The sequence below is a fragment of the Berghia stephanieae genome, chromosome 10, assembly GCF_034508935.2.
Source record: "Berghia stephanieae isolate SIO BIC M18660-M18661 chromosome 10, UCSD_Bste_1.3, whole genome shotgun sequence".
Taxonomy (NCBI): Eukaryota; Metazoa; Mollusca; class Gastropoda; order Nudibranchia; family Aeolidiidae; genus Berghia; species Berghia stephanieae.
The window spans coordinates 24,887,921-24,904,762 of NC_088369.1; the positions used below are offsets into that span (position 1 = coordinate 24,887,921).

The following is a 16,842-nucleotide window of genomic DNA, read 5'->3' on the forward strand; positions in this document are numbered from 1 at the left end:
CGGCGCTTGCAACACATTTAGGTTATATCAGCGCCAGTAAAAAGGAAGGAAATGGGATAGTAAAAAGTTCTAGAATTACAACTGAAGCACCCAAGAGAAAGTAAGACAAAGGGGAACTGGGAACAAATAGGGATCAGATGTAGATTCCAAGAGTATACCACCAATGTACTTAGCATGAGATCACCTATAAGTCTCATCCGGACACAAGAACAAAATCCAACAAAGAGGAACACACTCAAATGCTAACATTATACATTAAAAATAACACATATAATAATACATAACAGAGAGATGATTTACAAGGAAAATAATATCTCCCAAAACAATAACTATGCATTTGACTGTTTCCCTCCCAGGCAGGCCTCCGAACAGGGCCAGGAAAAAAACCAAGTAATCTCATTCCAAGACAAAAGACAGACAGCATGTTGGAAAACAGACATAAGGGGATAGAAGACACAGTATGTACCTCCCTGTCCGCTATGGGAGGTCAGGGAGACTTGTATGATGATTGAATGAAGGACAAGAACATGGGGGTGTTGACAGCCATACGACACTACTATTAAGGTCAGACATTAAAATGGGTTTCTACTGTATGAGTTCTGATGTGTTGAATTAAATCTGTACTTTGAGAAGATGCCTTTCCACGAGTGAGACAATCAAAAGGTTTCCATGTTTTTTAAACATCCACTCTGAGTAAATACTTTTCCACGGACCAGACAATTGAATGGCTATTCTCCCGTGTGAGTTGTAATGTGTCGTTGTAAATCTGAATTCCTGAGAAATGCCTTCCACAAGTCAGACATTAAAATGGTTTTTCTCCTGTATGAGTCCTGATGTGTTGTTTTAAATTTGTGCTTTGAGTAAATGCCTTGCCACATGTCCTACATTTGAATGGTTTTTCTCCAGTATGAGTTCTCATATGTTCTTTTAAATGTGAAGCCCGAGTGAATGTATTTCCACAGGTTAGACATTCGAATGGTCTTTCTCCTGTATGAGTTCTGATGTGTATTTGCAAATCTCGTTTTGTGATAAATGCCTTTCCACAGGTAGCACATTTGAATGGTCTTTCTCCTGTATGAGTTATGATGTGTCCTTTTAAATGTGAAGCCCGAGTGAATATGTCTCCACAGGTTAGACATTTGAATGGTCTTTCTCCTGTATGAGTTCTGATGTGTACTTGAAAATCTCGTTTTGTGATAAATGCCTTTCCACAGGTCAGACATTTGAATGGTCTCTCTCCCGTATGAGTTCTGATGTGTCTTTTTAAATTTGTAGCCTGAGTGAATGTGTCTCCACAGGTTACACATTTGAATGGTCTTTCTCCCGTATGAGTTCTGGTGTGTGCTTTTAAAAGTGAAGCCTGAATGAAGGCCTTTCCACAGGTTAGACATTTGAATGGTCTTTCTCCCGTATGTGTTCTGATGTGTCCTTTTAAATGTGAATCCAAAGTGAATGCCATTCCACAGGTCTGACATTCGAATGGTCTTTCTCCAGTATGAGTTCTGATGTGTCCTTTTAAATGTGAAGCCCAAGTGAATGCCTTTCCACAGGTCTGACATTCGATTGGTCTTTCTCCAGTATGAGTTCTGATGTGTCTTTTTAAAACTGAAGCCTGAGTGAATGTCTTTCCACAGGTGAGACATTTGAATGGTGTTTCTCCTGTATGAGTTCTGATGTGTTCTTTCAAATTTCGTTTTGTAAGAAATGCTTTTCCACAGGTCATACATTTGAATGGTCTCTCTGCCATCGTATGAGTTCTGAAGTGTTTCAGCAATTCTTGTTTTATGATAAATGCACTTCCACAGGTTAAACATTTGAATGGTTTTTCTCCGGTCTGAATTCTCGTGTCATGATTGGTTTGGACATCAGTGCCAGGCTTGTGCCATTCCATACAACTGTTTGTAGTTTCATCTACATCAATTTCAACTTGAAAGTCTTCATGAAGTAAATGGTTCAAAGACTGGCCACAGCAGTCAACATTGTTGTTATCTGTAGAATTGATAAGAAAATTATAATTCAAGGTAGCAATAACTCAAACATCTATTAAAGTGATAAATCATCCCCACTGATAGAAATGTATTGTAGGCATAAATAACAAAGACTTTTGACTTTAAGATGTTTACAGCATCAGTAGAAACTCCTGGCGGAGTATAGGGCCTCAACAGCAGTCTTCCATCTTCTTCTGTCCTTGGCACAGACCTTTGCCTCACTCCAGGTAAGATTGGAGATACATAAATCTTGGTGAAGGCTTCTCCTCCAAGTCTGTCTTGGACAACCCCATTTCCTCTTGCCCTGTGGGTTCCATTCAAGAGCCAGCTTGGTTATACAGGGTATGGTCAACCCATCGCCATTTTCTATATCTGACCTGGTCATCCATTTGCTCTTGGTTTGTTGTTGTCCAAAGGTCAGCATTTGGCACTTTGTCAAACCATCAGTAGAATCAAACTATAGATTAATTACGATTGAGAACATCCAAATGTTGACATTTATCCAATTTTGAGCTTACACATCAAAAGATAAACTTCACACCTTTTTCTCATTAGTTTCATTACACCCAACATTGTCAAATATTATCTCATCTCATGTAGTTCCATATCTGAAGCAGACGTCGGAGGTCATCTTCCGCCAAGCTGATCTATCTCTTGCCAATTCTATTAAAGCAGCGCCACCTTTCTCAGCTTCATCTGTCCAAGTTCTTATCCCTTTCAAATACGTTATTCTTTGTCTTCCTCTTATTCTTTTTCCATTCATCTTTCCAGTCAAGGCGAGTATTTCCAAACCAGGGTGGCGGATAATGTGTCCTAAAAATTCCATTTGGCGTTTGATGATTTTTGTTATCAGTGATCTTTTTCTGTTGGCCATTTCTAAAATTTCTTCATTTCTTTTCCTTTCCATCCATGACACCCTCATCATTCTTCTGTAAAACCACATTTCCACTGCCTCCAGTCTTTTAACCATGGTCTTGTTTATGGTCCAGCTCTCACAACCATATAGCAGCACAGACAGTACATAGCAATCCAGGACTTTGATTTTTGTTTTCATGCTAATATTCCTGTTTTTCATAATTGTATGCAGCTGGTTGAATGCATTCTTCGCCATACCTATTCTTTTCTTTATTTCACAATCTGATTTTCCATTGGATGTTACATTGAAGCCTAAATATTTGAAACATTCAACTTGTTGTATTGTTTGTCCTCTGCTTGTTATTACACAGGCTGGTGGGTTATTATTTTTAGATACCGTCATACATTCTGTTTTAGATATATTCAGTTCCAGTCCCATATTTTCACTACTCCTGACTACAACATCCAGTAATTCTTGTAGTTCATGTTCAGATTCTGCCAGTAGAACCGTATCATCTGCATACCTCAGATTTGTTACATTCTTTCCTCCAATACACACCCCCTTCTTATGTTCGATATCTCTTAATATCATTTCACTATAGAGGTTGAATAAATCTGGAGACAAAACACACCCCTGCCTAACTCCTCTTCTAATAGGTGTAAAACTGCTTAGCTCGTTGTCAACACGCATTGCTGCTTCTTGTTCCCAGTACAAATTCCGTAATATTCTTAAATCTTTACCATCAATGTCCAAGGATGATAGAATTTTGAATAGTTTTTCGTGTTGTACTTTATCAAAGGCTTTTGAATAGTCGATGAAACACATATACAGATCTTTATTTACTTCAATACATCTTTCCATCAGCATTGATAATGTGAATATTCCATTTCTGGTACCCTTGTCCTCAACAAAACCAAATTGCATCTCCCCAATTTCAGGTCGTATTTTATTTCTTATTCTTAGTAAAATTATCTTCAAAAGAATTTTTGTGAGGTGGCTCATTAGGCTAATAGTTCTGTGTTGTTCACAATCAACTGCCCCAGGCTTTTTTGGTAGTGCTATAAAAATGGATCGTTTCATATCAGTTGGCATTTTTCCTGTGTCATACACTTGATTTAGAAGGTTTGTGATGAATTCAATCCCCCATTCACCCAGGCCAGTCAAGGCTTCAATTGTTATGGCATCAGGTCCTGCAGCTTTTCCATTTTTCATGCTTTTCATGACGTTCCTAACTTCATCTTTCATTATAGAAGGCCCTTCCAGTTCTTTTATCATAGGCATTTCTCCTCGATTATCAAAAAAAGTTCTTCAATATATTCTGACCATCTGTTTAGAATGCAGTCTTTGTCCATGATGGTGTTTCCACGCTTGTCTTTGATGCATCCACTTTTAGCACCTGATTTAGTTTTGTTTGTCACTTCTTTGATTTTCTGATGGAAGAATTTGCCATTTTTTTCTTTGCAGGACATTATATAGTGACATTGTTCATTTATCCAGTCTTCTTTAGCTTCGTTGCATTTTCTTTTTATCTGCCTGTTCAGAGTCTTGTATTTTTCTTCCTGATTTTTGGCCTTTCTTCTCTCATTCATTAGTTCTAATATCTCTGGAGTAATCCACTTCTTCTCTTGCAACTTAAGTGTGGTTGGAACATTTTCTTCTAGTGATGCAGCAACACTGTCTTTAAACTGCTCATATTTCTCTTCTATATCTGTTAGTTCTCCAAGCACTTCAAACTTGTTTCTTACTGATAGTTCAAATTTTTCTTGTATCTTCTGTTCTTCCCGGAGAATGTCTAGTTGGTATTTAGGTTTAGCCTTTGCTCTTTTGCAGATTTTCAATTTAACTCGTATGGGGCATAGCACAGGTATATGATCGCTGTTACAGTCAGCCCCTGGCATAGATTTGGCATACAAAACCGAGTTTCGGAAACGTTTGCTGATGAGTATGTAATCTATTTGGTTTCTCACTCCATCTCCAGGACTTTTCCATGTCCACTTCCTTCTATTGTGGTTTGTTGACCAAGTATTTGTGATTGTCAGATCATGTTGACGGCACCATTGAATAAGACGATCACCTCTGTCATTTTTGTCTCCCAGACCATGTGGGCCCACAATATCTTCTATTCTTTCTCGGCCCACCTTGGCATTAAAATCGCCCATGATGAGTTTTATGTCTGAAGACTTAAACTGATGCATTGCTTTATCTATTTGTTGATAGAAATTTTCCACTTCTTCATCATCGTGACTGGTGGTTGGGGCGTATATTTGTAAAATATCAAAATCAAAAGGTTTTGCTTGTAGTTTGATTGCCATTACTCTGTCTGATATGGGCCAGAATCCTTTGACTGCTCGCGCCGTTTTATTATCTAGTATAATTCCAACTCCCCTTTGGTGTTCTCCTCCTCCTGAGTATATAATTTTACAGTCATCATAATTAAGTTCTCCTGCTCCTTTCCATCTAACTTCTGATAATCCTAAAACATTGATATTCAATCTCTTCATTTCCATAACTACATTTGCTAATTTTCCTTTCTGGTACAGACTTCTTACATTCCATGTTGCTGTTCGTAATGTTTGGTGGTGCACAGTAGCTGGATGACGGTCGAGAGTCACCTGTTCACCTGCATAACTTTCTCTACCGGACGAGGCTGTAATCGAGTTGCTCGAAAAACATCCATTGACGTCGTTGACTAGATTCGCTTGGACGGACATCATGACGATCTTGGGATGATACGTCAGTGGTTTCCCGTTGCCTTCTGACGGATTTTTATCTGGTTTACTCCATAGCCTTTTGACCTCCCGGTCATAACCCACAAGGCAGTGGGAGCATTTGGCAGGTTTTAAGGCGCCTCCCATTCACCTTGATAGTCCCTTCATAGAGTACATGAGGCATTTTGTATGTGTAGCTGTGCTGCCAGACTACCCAACCTCACTCTCCACGACTATCGCCAGTTGGTCCGCGGCTTTACAGCTAACCTATAGATCAGGATCTGTAGGCCGTTCCACGATCCGCCACCTGTGGACGCGCTGGGTTGGGGATGGTCGCCCCAGCTGTACCCAGGTCAAATATTATAGCAATATGATAAACAATGTTTAGTTAAGTGTTCATACTACAAAATAGTTTATCCAATTTTGAGCTTACACATCAAAAGATAAACTTCATACCTTTTTCTCATTAGTTTCATTAGACCCAACATTGTCAAATATTATAGCAGTATGATAAACAATGTTTAGTTAAGTGTTCATACTACAAAATAGGCCTGTACCAAATAAATAATCACAGTAATTAACTCACTTTATGCCACACTGAGAGCGATGACAGCTTTCATTTCCATTCAATACAAATATAAGGCAAAAGAATTTTATGAACAAACATGAAAGTGAACATTCAGTTTCTTGGAGATTTCCACGATGGCCTCCGAAAATGTTTTGAGATTTTCGTGCTGCCAATATGAAAATAGAAGGATTATAAAGGAGAATTGAGATGTGTTCGAGTTCGGTGATTTAGAGATATGCATGTTTGAGATGTCAGAGCTACACTGTATTTGAAAATAATATATATATACAGTCCACTCCGGATAATCGCAACATTTCCCAAGAAACGGAATTAATTCTATACAAAAGTCATTGGTTAATTTCATCAAATTTCGGTTAATAGTAATAGTAACAAAATTTTCGCTCTAAAAAAGTAGTAAATTAAAGAAAGTAATCAAGCAGAATATCATGAATAAATTTCATCATGGAAATCGTGACAGGTTGAAAAAATCAAGAGTGAGCGCGATTTAATGCTACAGTAGTGTGTCATAACTTTATTAGAGACAAAAGAGATGGGTCTTTGCAGTATGGGTTTGTGATGTCATCTGGGGCCATTAAATCCGAGACGAGAGGGCTGGGAATAAATTTTACAACAGGCAGACAATGACAGTTGTAAAGAGAGATTGTGCGATATCCTTCGTTTTGGGATTGACAACTGTACATTGTAACAAACGAGTTTGGTAAGAGCTTAAAATCTCTCATCACGGCTAATCTCTTTGGCTCTTACAAATTTTGAAAGTTAATCCAATCTGAATAAGATGTCGACTTGCACCAAGGCTTGTTTTGCGTGTCAAAATCTTTCCGGGGATGCCATATGTTTTTTGTTTCAATCAAACTACTTTGTCTGTGGTGGACTTCGAACAATGTTTACAAGAACGTGTTTGAATTGAGCATAATGTGTTTGTTTTTGTTTGTTTTTAAGGGTTTTACGGCGCTTGCAACACATTAAGGTCATATCAGCGCAAGTAAAAAGGGAAAAAATGGGATAGTAAAAAGTTCTAGAATTACAATTAAAGCACCCAAGAAATAGTAAGACATAGGGGAACTGGGAACAAATAGGGATCAGATGTAGATTCCAAAAGCATACCACCAATGCACTTAGTTTGAGATCACCGATAAGTCTCATCCAGACACAAGCACAAAATCCAACAAAGAGGAATACACTCAAATGCTTGCATTATACATTAAAAATAACAAATATAATAACAAATAACAGAAAGATGATTTACAAGGAAAAAAATATCATCTCCCAAAACAATAACTATGCATTCGACTGTTTCCCTCCCAGTCAAGGACTCCGGCCAGGGTCGGGACAAAACCGAGCAATCCCACACCAAGACAAAGACAGAAAGCAAGTTGGAAAACAGATATAAGGGGATATAAGGGGATAGAAGACACGGTAAGTACCTCCCTGCCCACTGTGGAGGTAGGGAACCCCACCCAGGAGCATAATGTGTAAAACGTTGAAATCTCGGTTAATTGCAACATTCTCGCTGATCCCAAGGTGTTACGATTATCCGGAGTGGACCGTACTTATTAATCAAAGAATCAAACTTGTCTTATTTAGTTTTGCTGTTTTATTCTTTTACATTTGTGACCTAACAGAACTAATTCCAATCAGTATTAAGTCAAGTTTTTCAAGTTTGGGTTTATCGTACTTCTACATATTATTTAGGCGTGTCAGGCTATTTATTTTCAAGCCCTAGGTCGCTGGTCGTCACTTCCAGTTTTCAATAATCGTCAACATACTATATAGTAGTATTTGGGGGTATCTGGCTTTTTATTTTCCAAGCCCTAGGTCACTGATCACTTCTTTCATTTTTCAGATCATCTTCAACATACTATTCAGGGTGTCAGGCTAGTTGCTTTCCAAGCCCTAAGTCACTGGTCATCCCTGTCCATTTTCAAATCATCTTTACCATTTAGGGATGTCAGGCTGTTTAATTTCAAGCCCTAGGTCACTGATCGTTTCTTTCAGTTTTCAAATCATCTTCAACATACTATAAACAGGTGTTTGCATATTCATTTTCAAGCCCTAGACCACTCTGATCCATTTCAGTTTTCAAATCATCTTCAACTTCAACATACTACTTAGGGGCTTGTCAGGCTATTATCATTTTCAAGCCCTAGGTCATTGATCGTTTTTTTTTTCAGTTTTCAAATCATCTTCAACAAACAATTGATGGGAGTAAGGCTGTTTATTTCAAAGCCCTGGATCACTGATCATTTCGTTCAATTTTAAAATCATCCTCAACATACTGTTTACGGGTGTAAGGCTATTTATTTTCAAGCCCTTAGTCTTGAAGGATATTTGCAGTCCATCAAAAAAGGGTAGCAAGCAATTGTTAATGTCTGTCGCTATAGAAACTATAAACTGAGGTTCCATGAGCATTGACTCATGATTTAAGGACTTCTTATTTCATTTTGTCTGAACAAGAAATTTGGACGCAATGGATTGACAATTTGGTTTTTGGGACGTAAAGAGGTTTGAGTAATCATTATCCACATTCAAATTTTGTGATTCTGTTGGATTAATGATAATAATATTCAGAAGGAGGAGAAGAAGAAGAAGAAGAAGAAGAAGAAGAAGAAGAAGAAGAAGAAGAAGAAGAAGAAGAAGAAGAAGAAGAAGAAGAAGAAGAAGAAGAAGAAGAAGAAGAAGAAGAAGAAGAAGATCTATCGACTTAATACTCCTTACCAATTGAATATATCCTAAATAAGGTATTAATTCCAAATATCATAACAGACTTTATGCTAGTAAGACATACAAGGGAAAAATGGTATAATAACTAATAATTTGAGTAAAAACAGGGTCGTTGATGTCGAAAAGCTGGCGGGAAGACAGGAACCATTGCAAGCAATAGAAAGAAGGAAACTTTCATGGTTTGGACATCTGGTCAGACAGTGACAGCTTGTGTAAGATTTATGCAAGGCAAGGTGGAAGGTCAAAGGAGAAAAGGAAGACAAAGAAAAATGAGACAGGAAAACATTAAGGAATGGACAGGATTGATGCTATACAATAAAGAAAGCCAATGACCAAGATAAGAGGATCCAAATTGTAAAGGATGCATTCCTTAAGTCCCCACAATGACCATTTGGTCATGGGAATGAGTGTGTGAGAACTGATGTTTGTAAAGACTGAGGATTTTACAATACAATAACTTTTAAAAAAATGTAACCTCAGTAGTATTGGACATCATTTGTCACTGATTGTATGTAGCTGTCGTGAGAAATAAAGAGAGACTAGATTGGGACCAGGAACGGCAGCCCGAATAAAAAATCTCATAATTTTAGAGTTGTCAAAGGCTCATGGAGCTAAAAGCCAGCTTCTAGAACATGAAACAGACAATAGAAATTGCTTGCTACCCTTTAGATAGGACTTTGGATATTACAAAGTACTTTCTGTCAGGTCAAACAGACCCCAGTTACCCAATCACTGCTGGGTGGACAGGGGGATCAGAAAAAGATCTTAACTTAAATCAGGACAAAATTATCCCCTTTGCATGTGAAGCGAGCCTCCACCAACAGAGCTATCAGCCTATGTTGAACCTCACTTTAATTATCATTTTTATTCTGCTTATTTGGGCTATTACGGAGACGAGTGTCAAAGACATTAAAGATAAATTCTCTGAAGACTAAAATTGGCACCTATAGCAAACAAGTGAAATGGGAGGGATGAGGTGGAGATGATGTGAAAAGGAAATTAAGGGGAAAGACAAGAAAGTAACAGTAACTATCAACTCACTGATATTACCAAAGCTACGGTTGTAGAAAATGTGCGTTTCACTGTATTTATATGATAGAATTATGGATAAAACTGATGTCTCTCCCTCCCCACCCCCATAACTCCTATTCATTTTCTTGTTTGATTGGTGAAGGCTAGGTACATCAAAGATGAAAAAACCCATCTCAAAATGGACAAATATTCACAAGTCATTTGCAACATCACATACTCTCCAGCACGGTTTCTTCAAACTCCTTGGGACATGCAAAAACGTTAAAAGAAACCGTAGTTCGAGGAAACCGTGCCTTGTCATAACGACGATGGGGAGGGTTAGGGCGAGGGGCACTGTGGCTCAGAATGGACGTTGACATTTACTCGAAAGATATCTAGTTTGAATATCCATTGGGTTATTTGGCCTTCAGAAAAAAATAATCTCAACCTAGCTCAATTTTCGGGGCTGCGCTACGGCTGAAACTTAAGATTTTTTCAGTCAGCCCTTGAAATAGGGCCTAAATGTACGCACACAAAGAACGCCTGCTTGCGATTAAATGAGCGCGAAAAGTCAAGTACTTGTAAAGAAAGCGCTTGCTTTTTTAAAGGCACACACAAAGAAAGATTGTTGATCGCGCTTATCAACGTGCTCATTTAATCATCAAGGCGGATTTGAGTGATGATGAAATGATATTGTTAGACAGTGTCTTGCCGAAAATTGTTTTAACACGCAAAACATTTGGCATTCATGAAATAAATAGGAGACGAATTGAAGGAGAGTATCACCACTTATTTCCTTTGCTAAAAAAAAGCCAGAACCTTTCCTCGCTTACTTGAGGATGAACAAAAAAACATTCATGTACATCTTGGAGAAAGTTGAAGCGAAGTTAACCAAGAACTGGTGCAACTGGCACCGACAATCAATCTTGCCAGAGGAGCATCTAGTTATAACTTTGAGGTAAGTCCTCATAAATGAAATTCTGTATTTTATGCAATCACGTAATGTGGAAATTACGTATGACAGGCTCGGTTATAACAGGATACGTCTATTATTTTAGCGATTTTCATATTCATATTGATGATGGCTTTCCCGTATGTGTAATATCTTGGTATTATTAATATTATGAGTCAAGGGATATAATCCATTATTTGGTTTTGTCTTTGTTTTATAAAATATAATTGTGGTTAGTGCCCTTGCCATTGTACTTCTCTCTTAAATAAAACAAATCCAGAGCCGATCGATTTCCAGCTGTTCGTCCATTCATTAGTAATCCTTGACATTTTTGGCGACAAGGCGAACCATCAGCTATAATTATAATAAATGATTGCATCATTATTATGAGCATCAAGGGCTTCCAGCAAGCTAAGTATTTATGGTAAAATGGCACTAATTGGCCAAATAAAAGAGTCGGGTCAAGAAACGATAAATGATTACCTTGAAAGACTATGTTTCTACCTAGAAACTAATGATGTGACTGATGAATGTAAAAAGAGGGCAGTGTTGTTAACCAGGAGCACAGCAATTTAGACTGCTTAAAAAGCTGGCCTTCCCAGGCAAACCGGCTACGAAATATAACGACGAACTTTGCAACCTACAAAAAAAAATAATAAATAAATCACCATGCACTACAACCGCCCAAGTTTCTACAGAGAGCCAAATTCGAAGTCAGAAATAGACAACCAAATGAGACGATTTCAAAATTTGTAGCAAATTTGAGGAATCTGAGTGAGTATTGTGAATTCGGCGACTCACTTAGTGACAGGCTGGTAGAAAAATTTGTGACAGGCATAAACAACATTGAAATTCAGCGCAAATTGTTGTTAGAGCAAACGCTTACCCTGGACAGAACAATTTCCATTGCTACATCGGTTCTCCAAACCACAGAGGCAGCCCGAACTCTTGCTGTTAATGCCGATTCTTCGATTAATGCAGTAAATGTCACGCATCATCGTACGGTGACGAATCACCATTACGATTCTAAAAACAACACCAACAACAGATTTAACAACTCCACCAAATGTTATCGTTGTCTGGACCCACATTCACCCCAGCAATGCAAGTTTAAGTCAGCAACCTGCTACAAGCGCAGAAAGGGTGACCACATTGCAAAGGCGTGTAGATCGTCCAAACCAACCCCTTTGCCTGAGCGGACAGGAGGCCACAATGAGCATCATCATCAGTGTAATCGTCAGCATTTCGTGGATGTGCAGCTTGACAATTCCGAATCTGTCGCACACACCACAAATGACCCAGAATTTCAATTGAGATGACAGGATCACCAAATTGTCGTAGTGTCAACACAAAGCCAGTTTTGGTTACAGTCAACGTAAATGACGCCATGGTGACATTCGTGCTTGACACTGGCGCTACACTAAGTGTCATGAACAAGGCCGATTTTGACGTGTGTAGTTCAGGAACCATCACTCTTCAACCAACAACAAAGAGTTTAAAGATATACACAGGAGGTAGTGTGCCAGTGTTAGGAGAGACTGTTGTGCCATTTGACTACAATGGACAGAAGTTCAAACTCCCGATTGTCGTTGTCCGAGGAGATGCACCATCATTGCTTGGCAGGAACTGGCATCAACACATCAAACTGGACTGGAGTTCCATATTTTCTGTGAAGTGTGATACTAGTATTAGTACTAATGCCTCGTTAGAAAAATTGTTGAATGATAACATACATGCTTTTGGGGGAAATGGTTTATTGAATGACAGAAGTCAAATTGGCAATGAAGACGGGTACCATCCCTAGATTGCAAAGCACGGGTTCCGCCATACATGCTAAGGGCAAAAATAGAAAATGAAATTGAAAGATTTGAGTCAAATGGCATTATAGGGAATGAGATTAGCGGAAGAGTAGCGTCCCTTGATTGGACGTCACCGGCGGAGAAATTATTAGAGAGAGAACGTCATATGGTTTTGCGCATGCGTCTCTCTTCCTCGCTTCCGGTGAAACCGCGCGTTTAGTTAAATAGTTTCTCAGCGATCTTTGTTTTAACGAACCGTGTGTTTAATTCTAAACATTTTTTACTCTCATCCCAATAACATTATATTTTAAAGCTTGATATTATTTTTCATTCTTTAATTCTTTTTGTTTGTTTGTTTTTGAGGGTTTTACGGCGCTTGCAACACATTAAGGTCATATCAGCGCCAGTAAAAAGGGAAAAAATGGGATAATAAAAAGTTCTAGAATTACAATTAAAGCATCCAAGAATAAGGCAGACAAAGGGGAAATGGTTCAAAAGGGAACAGATGTAGATTCCAAGAGCACACTATCAGTGTACTTAAATTGAGATCACCTAAAAGTCTCATCCAGACACAAGCACAGGTCCCCACTAAGAGGAACACACTCAAATGTTTACAAATACATATATAATACATAAATAAAACATAATAGAGTGCATAACAGAGAGATGATTTACAAGGAAAAAAATATCATCTCCCAAAACTAACTATACATTTGACTGTTTCCCTCCCAGCCAAGGTATCCGGCCAGGGCCAGGACAAAACCAAGTAATCTCACTCCAAGACAAAGACAGAAAACATGTTAGAAAACAGACATAGGGGGATAGAAGACATAGTATGTACCTCCCTGCCCGCTATGGGAGGTCAGGATCCCCACCCGGTTTAATTCTTTTTCATAATTAGTGAAATCTCCGTATCCAAAGGAATGATAGACGTCTATCCTCAGTTGAAAGTTATAAGTTTTTAAATTTTGTGGTCTACACGGTGCGAAAGTTTGGTGAGAGCATTTCGTTTTTTACAACTTCTGCTGTAGTACCTTTCAACATGGCCCTTCGCCGACTCCTTATTAGCATTTTTGACGTACAATGGAAGATAAAAGACATAAATTAGAATTGTAATATTGGAATAAGTAGTAGTAATAGAATAAGTACTACTACTACTACTACTACTACTACTACTACTACTAGTAGTAGTAGTAATAGTAGTAGTAGTAGTAGTAGTAGTAGTAGTAGTAGTAGTAGTAGTAGTAGTAGTAGTAGTAGTAGTAGTAGTAGTAGTAGTAGTAGCAGTAGTAGTAGTACAGTTCGAATTTTTTTTATTTTTTTTTGTATTTCCTTCTCAAAGATTCGACCACCGTTCTATCACCTTACGCCCATTCAACACCCCCCCCCCCCCCCCATGACTATTTCACCCCCCCCCCTACTATTGACACTACTACTACTACCACTACTACTACTACTACGACTACTACTACTACTACTACTACTAATACTACTACTACTACTACTACTACTACTAATACTAATACTACGACTACTTCTAGTACTTTTATTTTATTTGTTTTCCAAGTTAATGTGTATTGTTGTGCTGACGAAGGATTTGTACCCGAAACGTCCATTGTCTGTATCGTTCCTAAACGAATCCTCTCCATTTTCACTCTTTTGTTATTATTTTCACAATCACAGGCAGCCACTACCGTTATCTATGGTAAACAACGCTGCAGAATCGAGTGGTGTTCCGCTATCATGACTAATAAAGGTAAATAAATCATTAACTTTCATTTATTATGGAAATTTTTGGGTTGTCTACTTCGAATTAAAGCACGCTTCGTCATTTTAAGGACGCCTAAGCTTCCTCCAGATGATCTTACAGTGGAACCTCCCGATAACGACATGCCACGGGACCGAGTTTTTATGTCGTTATCCGGAGGTGTCGTTATTTAGAGGTTTAAAAGATGGCGGACAAAGTGGGCGTGGTAAGGTCCGCGGGACCAGTTTTTATTAACATTGACAAAACAAACAAAACATTGTCGTATATTCCTCTTAGAGGGTTCTTGTGCGTGTGTCTGGATGAGACTTTTAGTACTTTTAGGTGATCTGAACTGAGTACACTGATAGTAGTGTACTCCTGGAATCTACATCTGTTCCCTATTTAAACCATTCCCCTTTGTCTTACTTTTTCTTATGTCATTTCAATCGTAATCTAGAATGTTTTTTACTATCCAATTTTCTTCCTTTTTACTGGCGCTGGTATGACATAGATGTGTCACAAGCGCTGTAAAACCCTTTAAAACAAATAAAAACAGGTAATTCGGACGCTGCGAGTTAGATAAAATTCCTCCTCCTCCTCCTCCCACAAAAACACGACTACTACTACTACTGCTACTACTACTACTACTATTATTATCACTACGACTACTACTACTACTTCTACTAATACTTCTACTACTACTACTACTACTACTACTACTACTACTACTACTACTACTACTACTACTACTACTACTACTACTACGACTACTTCTATTATTTTTTTTTTATTTACTTATCTTTTAATGTTACTTTTCAATAATGGATGGATTTATTATAAATAGTGATTTGCAAACTATTAAATGTAATGAAAGTATTGACCTATCAGTTGCAATAAATGTTGATGTCATTGATGAACCATTAGATTCTGTGTCTGTTCCTATGGACGGTGCCTGCATTGACAGCATAGCGTCTGATTTGTGATTCAATTATTTCTGAAGTTAATGACAACAGTGAATCTGTGAGTAATGTTCTGAATAATAAGCAAAAGCGTCATCACGTACAGCGTTGTTCAGGAATAAATTGTGGTAATAATCGTTTTGACAATCCAGATTTATCTTTTTTCCGTTTTCCAAAAGACGAGGAAAGATGTCGGCGGTGGCTGATAAACTGTCGTAGAAAAGATTTATTTAATAAACTCTTCAATGGAAGCGTACTTTGCTCTATTCATTTTGTTTGTTTGTTTGTTTGTTTGTTTTTAAGGGTTTTACGGCGCTTGCAACACATTAAGGTCATATCAGCGCCAGTAAAACGGAAGAAAATAGGATAGTAAAAAGTTATAGAATTACAATAAAAGCACCCAAGAGAAAGTACGGCATAGGGGAACTGGGAACAAATAGGGATCAGATGTAGATTCCAAGAGCATACCACCAATGTACTTGGTTTGAAATCACCTACAAGTCTCATCCAGACACAAGCACAAAATCCAACAAAGAGGAACACACTCAAATGCTTACATTATACATTCAAAATAAAAATAATAATACATAACAGAGAGATGATTTACAAGGAAAAAAATATCATCTCTCAAAACAATAACTATGCATTTGACTGTTTCCCTCCCAGCCAGGACAAAACCAAGTAATCTCATTCCAAGACAAAGACAGAAAGCATGTTGGAAAACAGATATAGGGGGATAGAAGACACAGTATGTACCTCCCATTACTATTCATTTTGAATCATCTGAATTCACAACAAACTTAAGAAAACGCTTAAAGCCATTGAAAGCTATACCAACTCTATTTGATATTCCAAATCCACCAAAACCATTAGCACCATCAAGAAGTAACCCTAAAAACAAGATAGTTAAAACAAACACAAAACCTGTCAAAGTGCAACAAAAAGTCATCATTGTTTCTAAGGCAGAAAACTTGAATTCAGACCAAAATAAGATAAAGTCTTTAACAAAAGCGACTAGACTGTCAGAGAAAACGAGTTAAACGACTCAGAGCAGCAGAATCCCATTCCTACAAAACATCACAAAGAGAAATATCTACCATAAAAATGTTATCCGCTAAATATCTAAACAAGGAAGCACATGATTTTTTTTCACAACAATTAGACATGAGCGTGTCAAAATGAAGAAGATGCATATGATTTTTTTTCACAATTAGACTGAGCGTGTCAAAAGGAAGAAGATGGTGTGTACGAGATAAGAGTTTTGCTTTGTCGCTGTACCATGCGTCCCCTAAAGCCTATGAAATATTGCAAAAGCAATTCTTCCTCCCTTCCGTGGATACGCTGCGGAGACAAATGAGAAAAATTGATATCTATCCTGGTTTCCCGTTTCAAATTTAGACACATTCAAGGAAAAAGTTTCTAACATGAACGAAATCAACAGAGACTTTGTACTTATCTTTGATGAAATGTCTTTGAAAATGTCTTTAACTTATAACGTAGAGAAAGATTATG

General features: G+C 37.9%; 1 protein-coding gene across 1 annotated transcript in view; it reads right to left on the reverse strand.

The window, feature by feature from the left end:
• The window catches only part of LOC144980615 (uncharacterized), a 74,582-nt gene that overhangs the window by 30,187 nt on the left and 27,553 nt on the right, over positions 1–16,842 (reverse strand). The window contains 6 exon segments of the mRNA XM_078928295.1: positions 689–2,031; positions 2,292–2,445; positions 6,218–6,286; positions 9,196–9,296; positions 10,112–10,227; positions 12,009–12,299. Coding sequence (XP_078784421.1) covers positions 689–2,031; positions 2,292–2,445; positions 6,218–6,286; positions 9,196–9,296; positions 10,112–10,227; positions 12,009–12,299 — 2,074 coding nt within the window.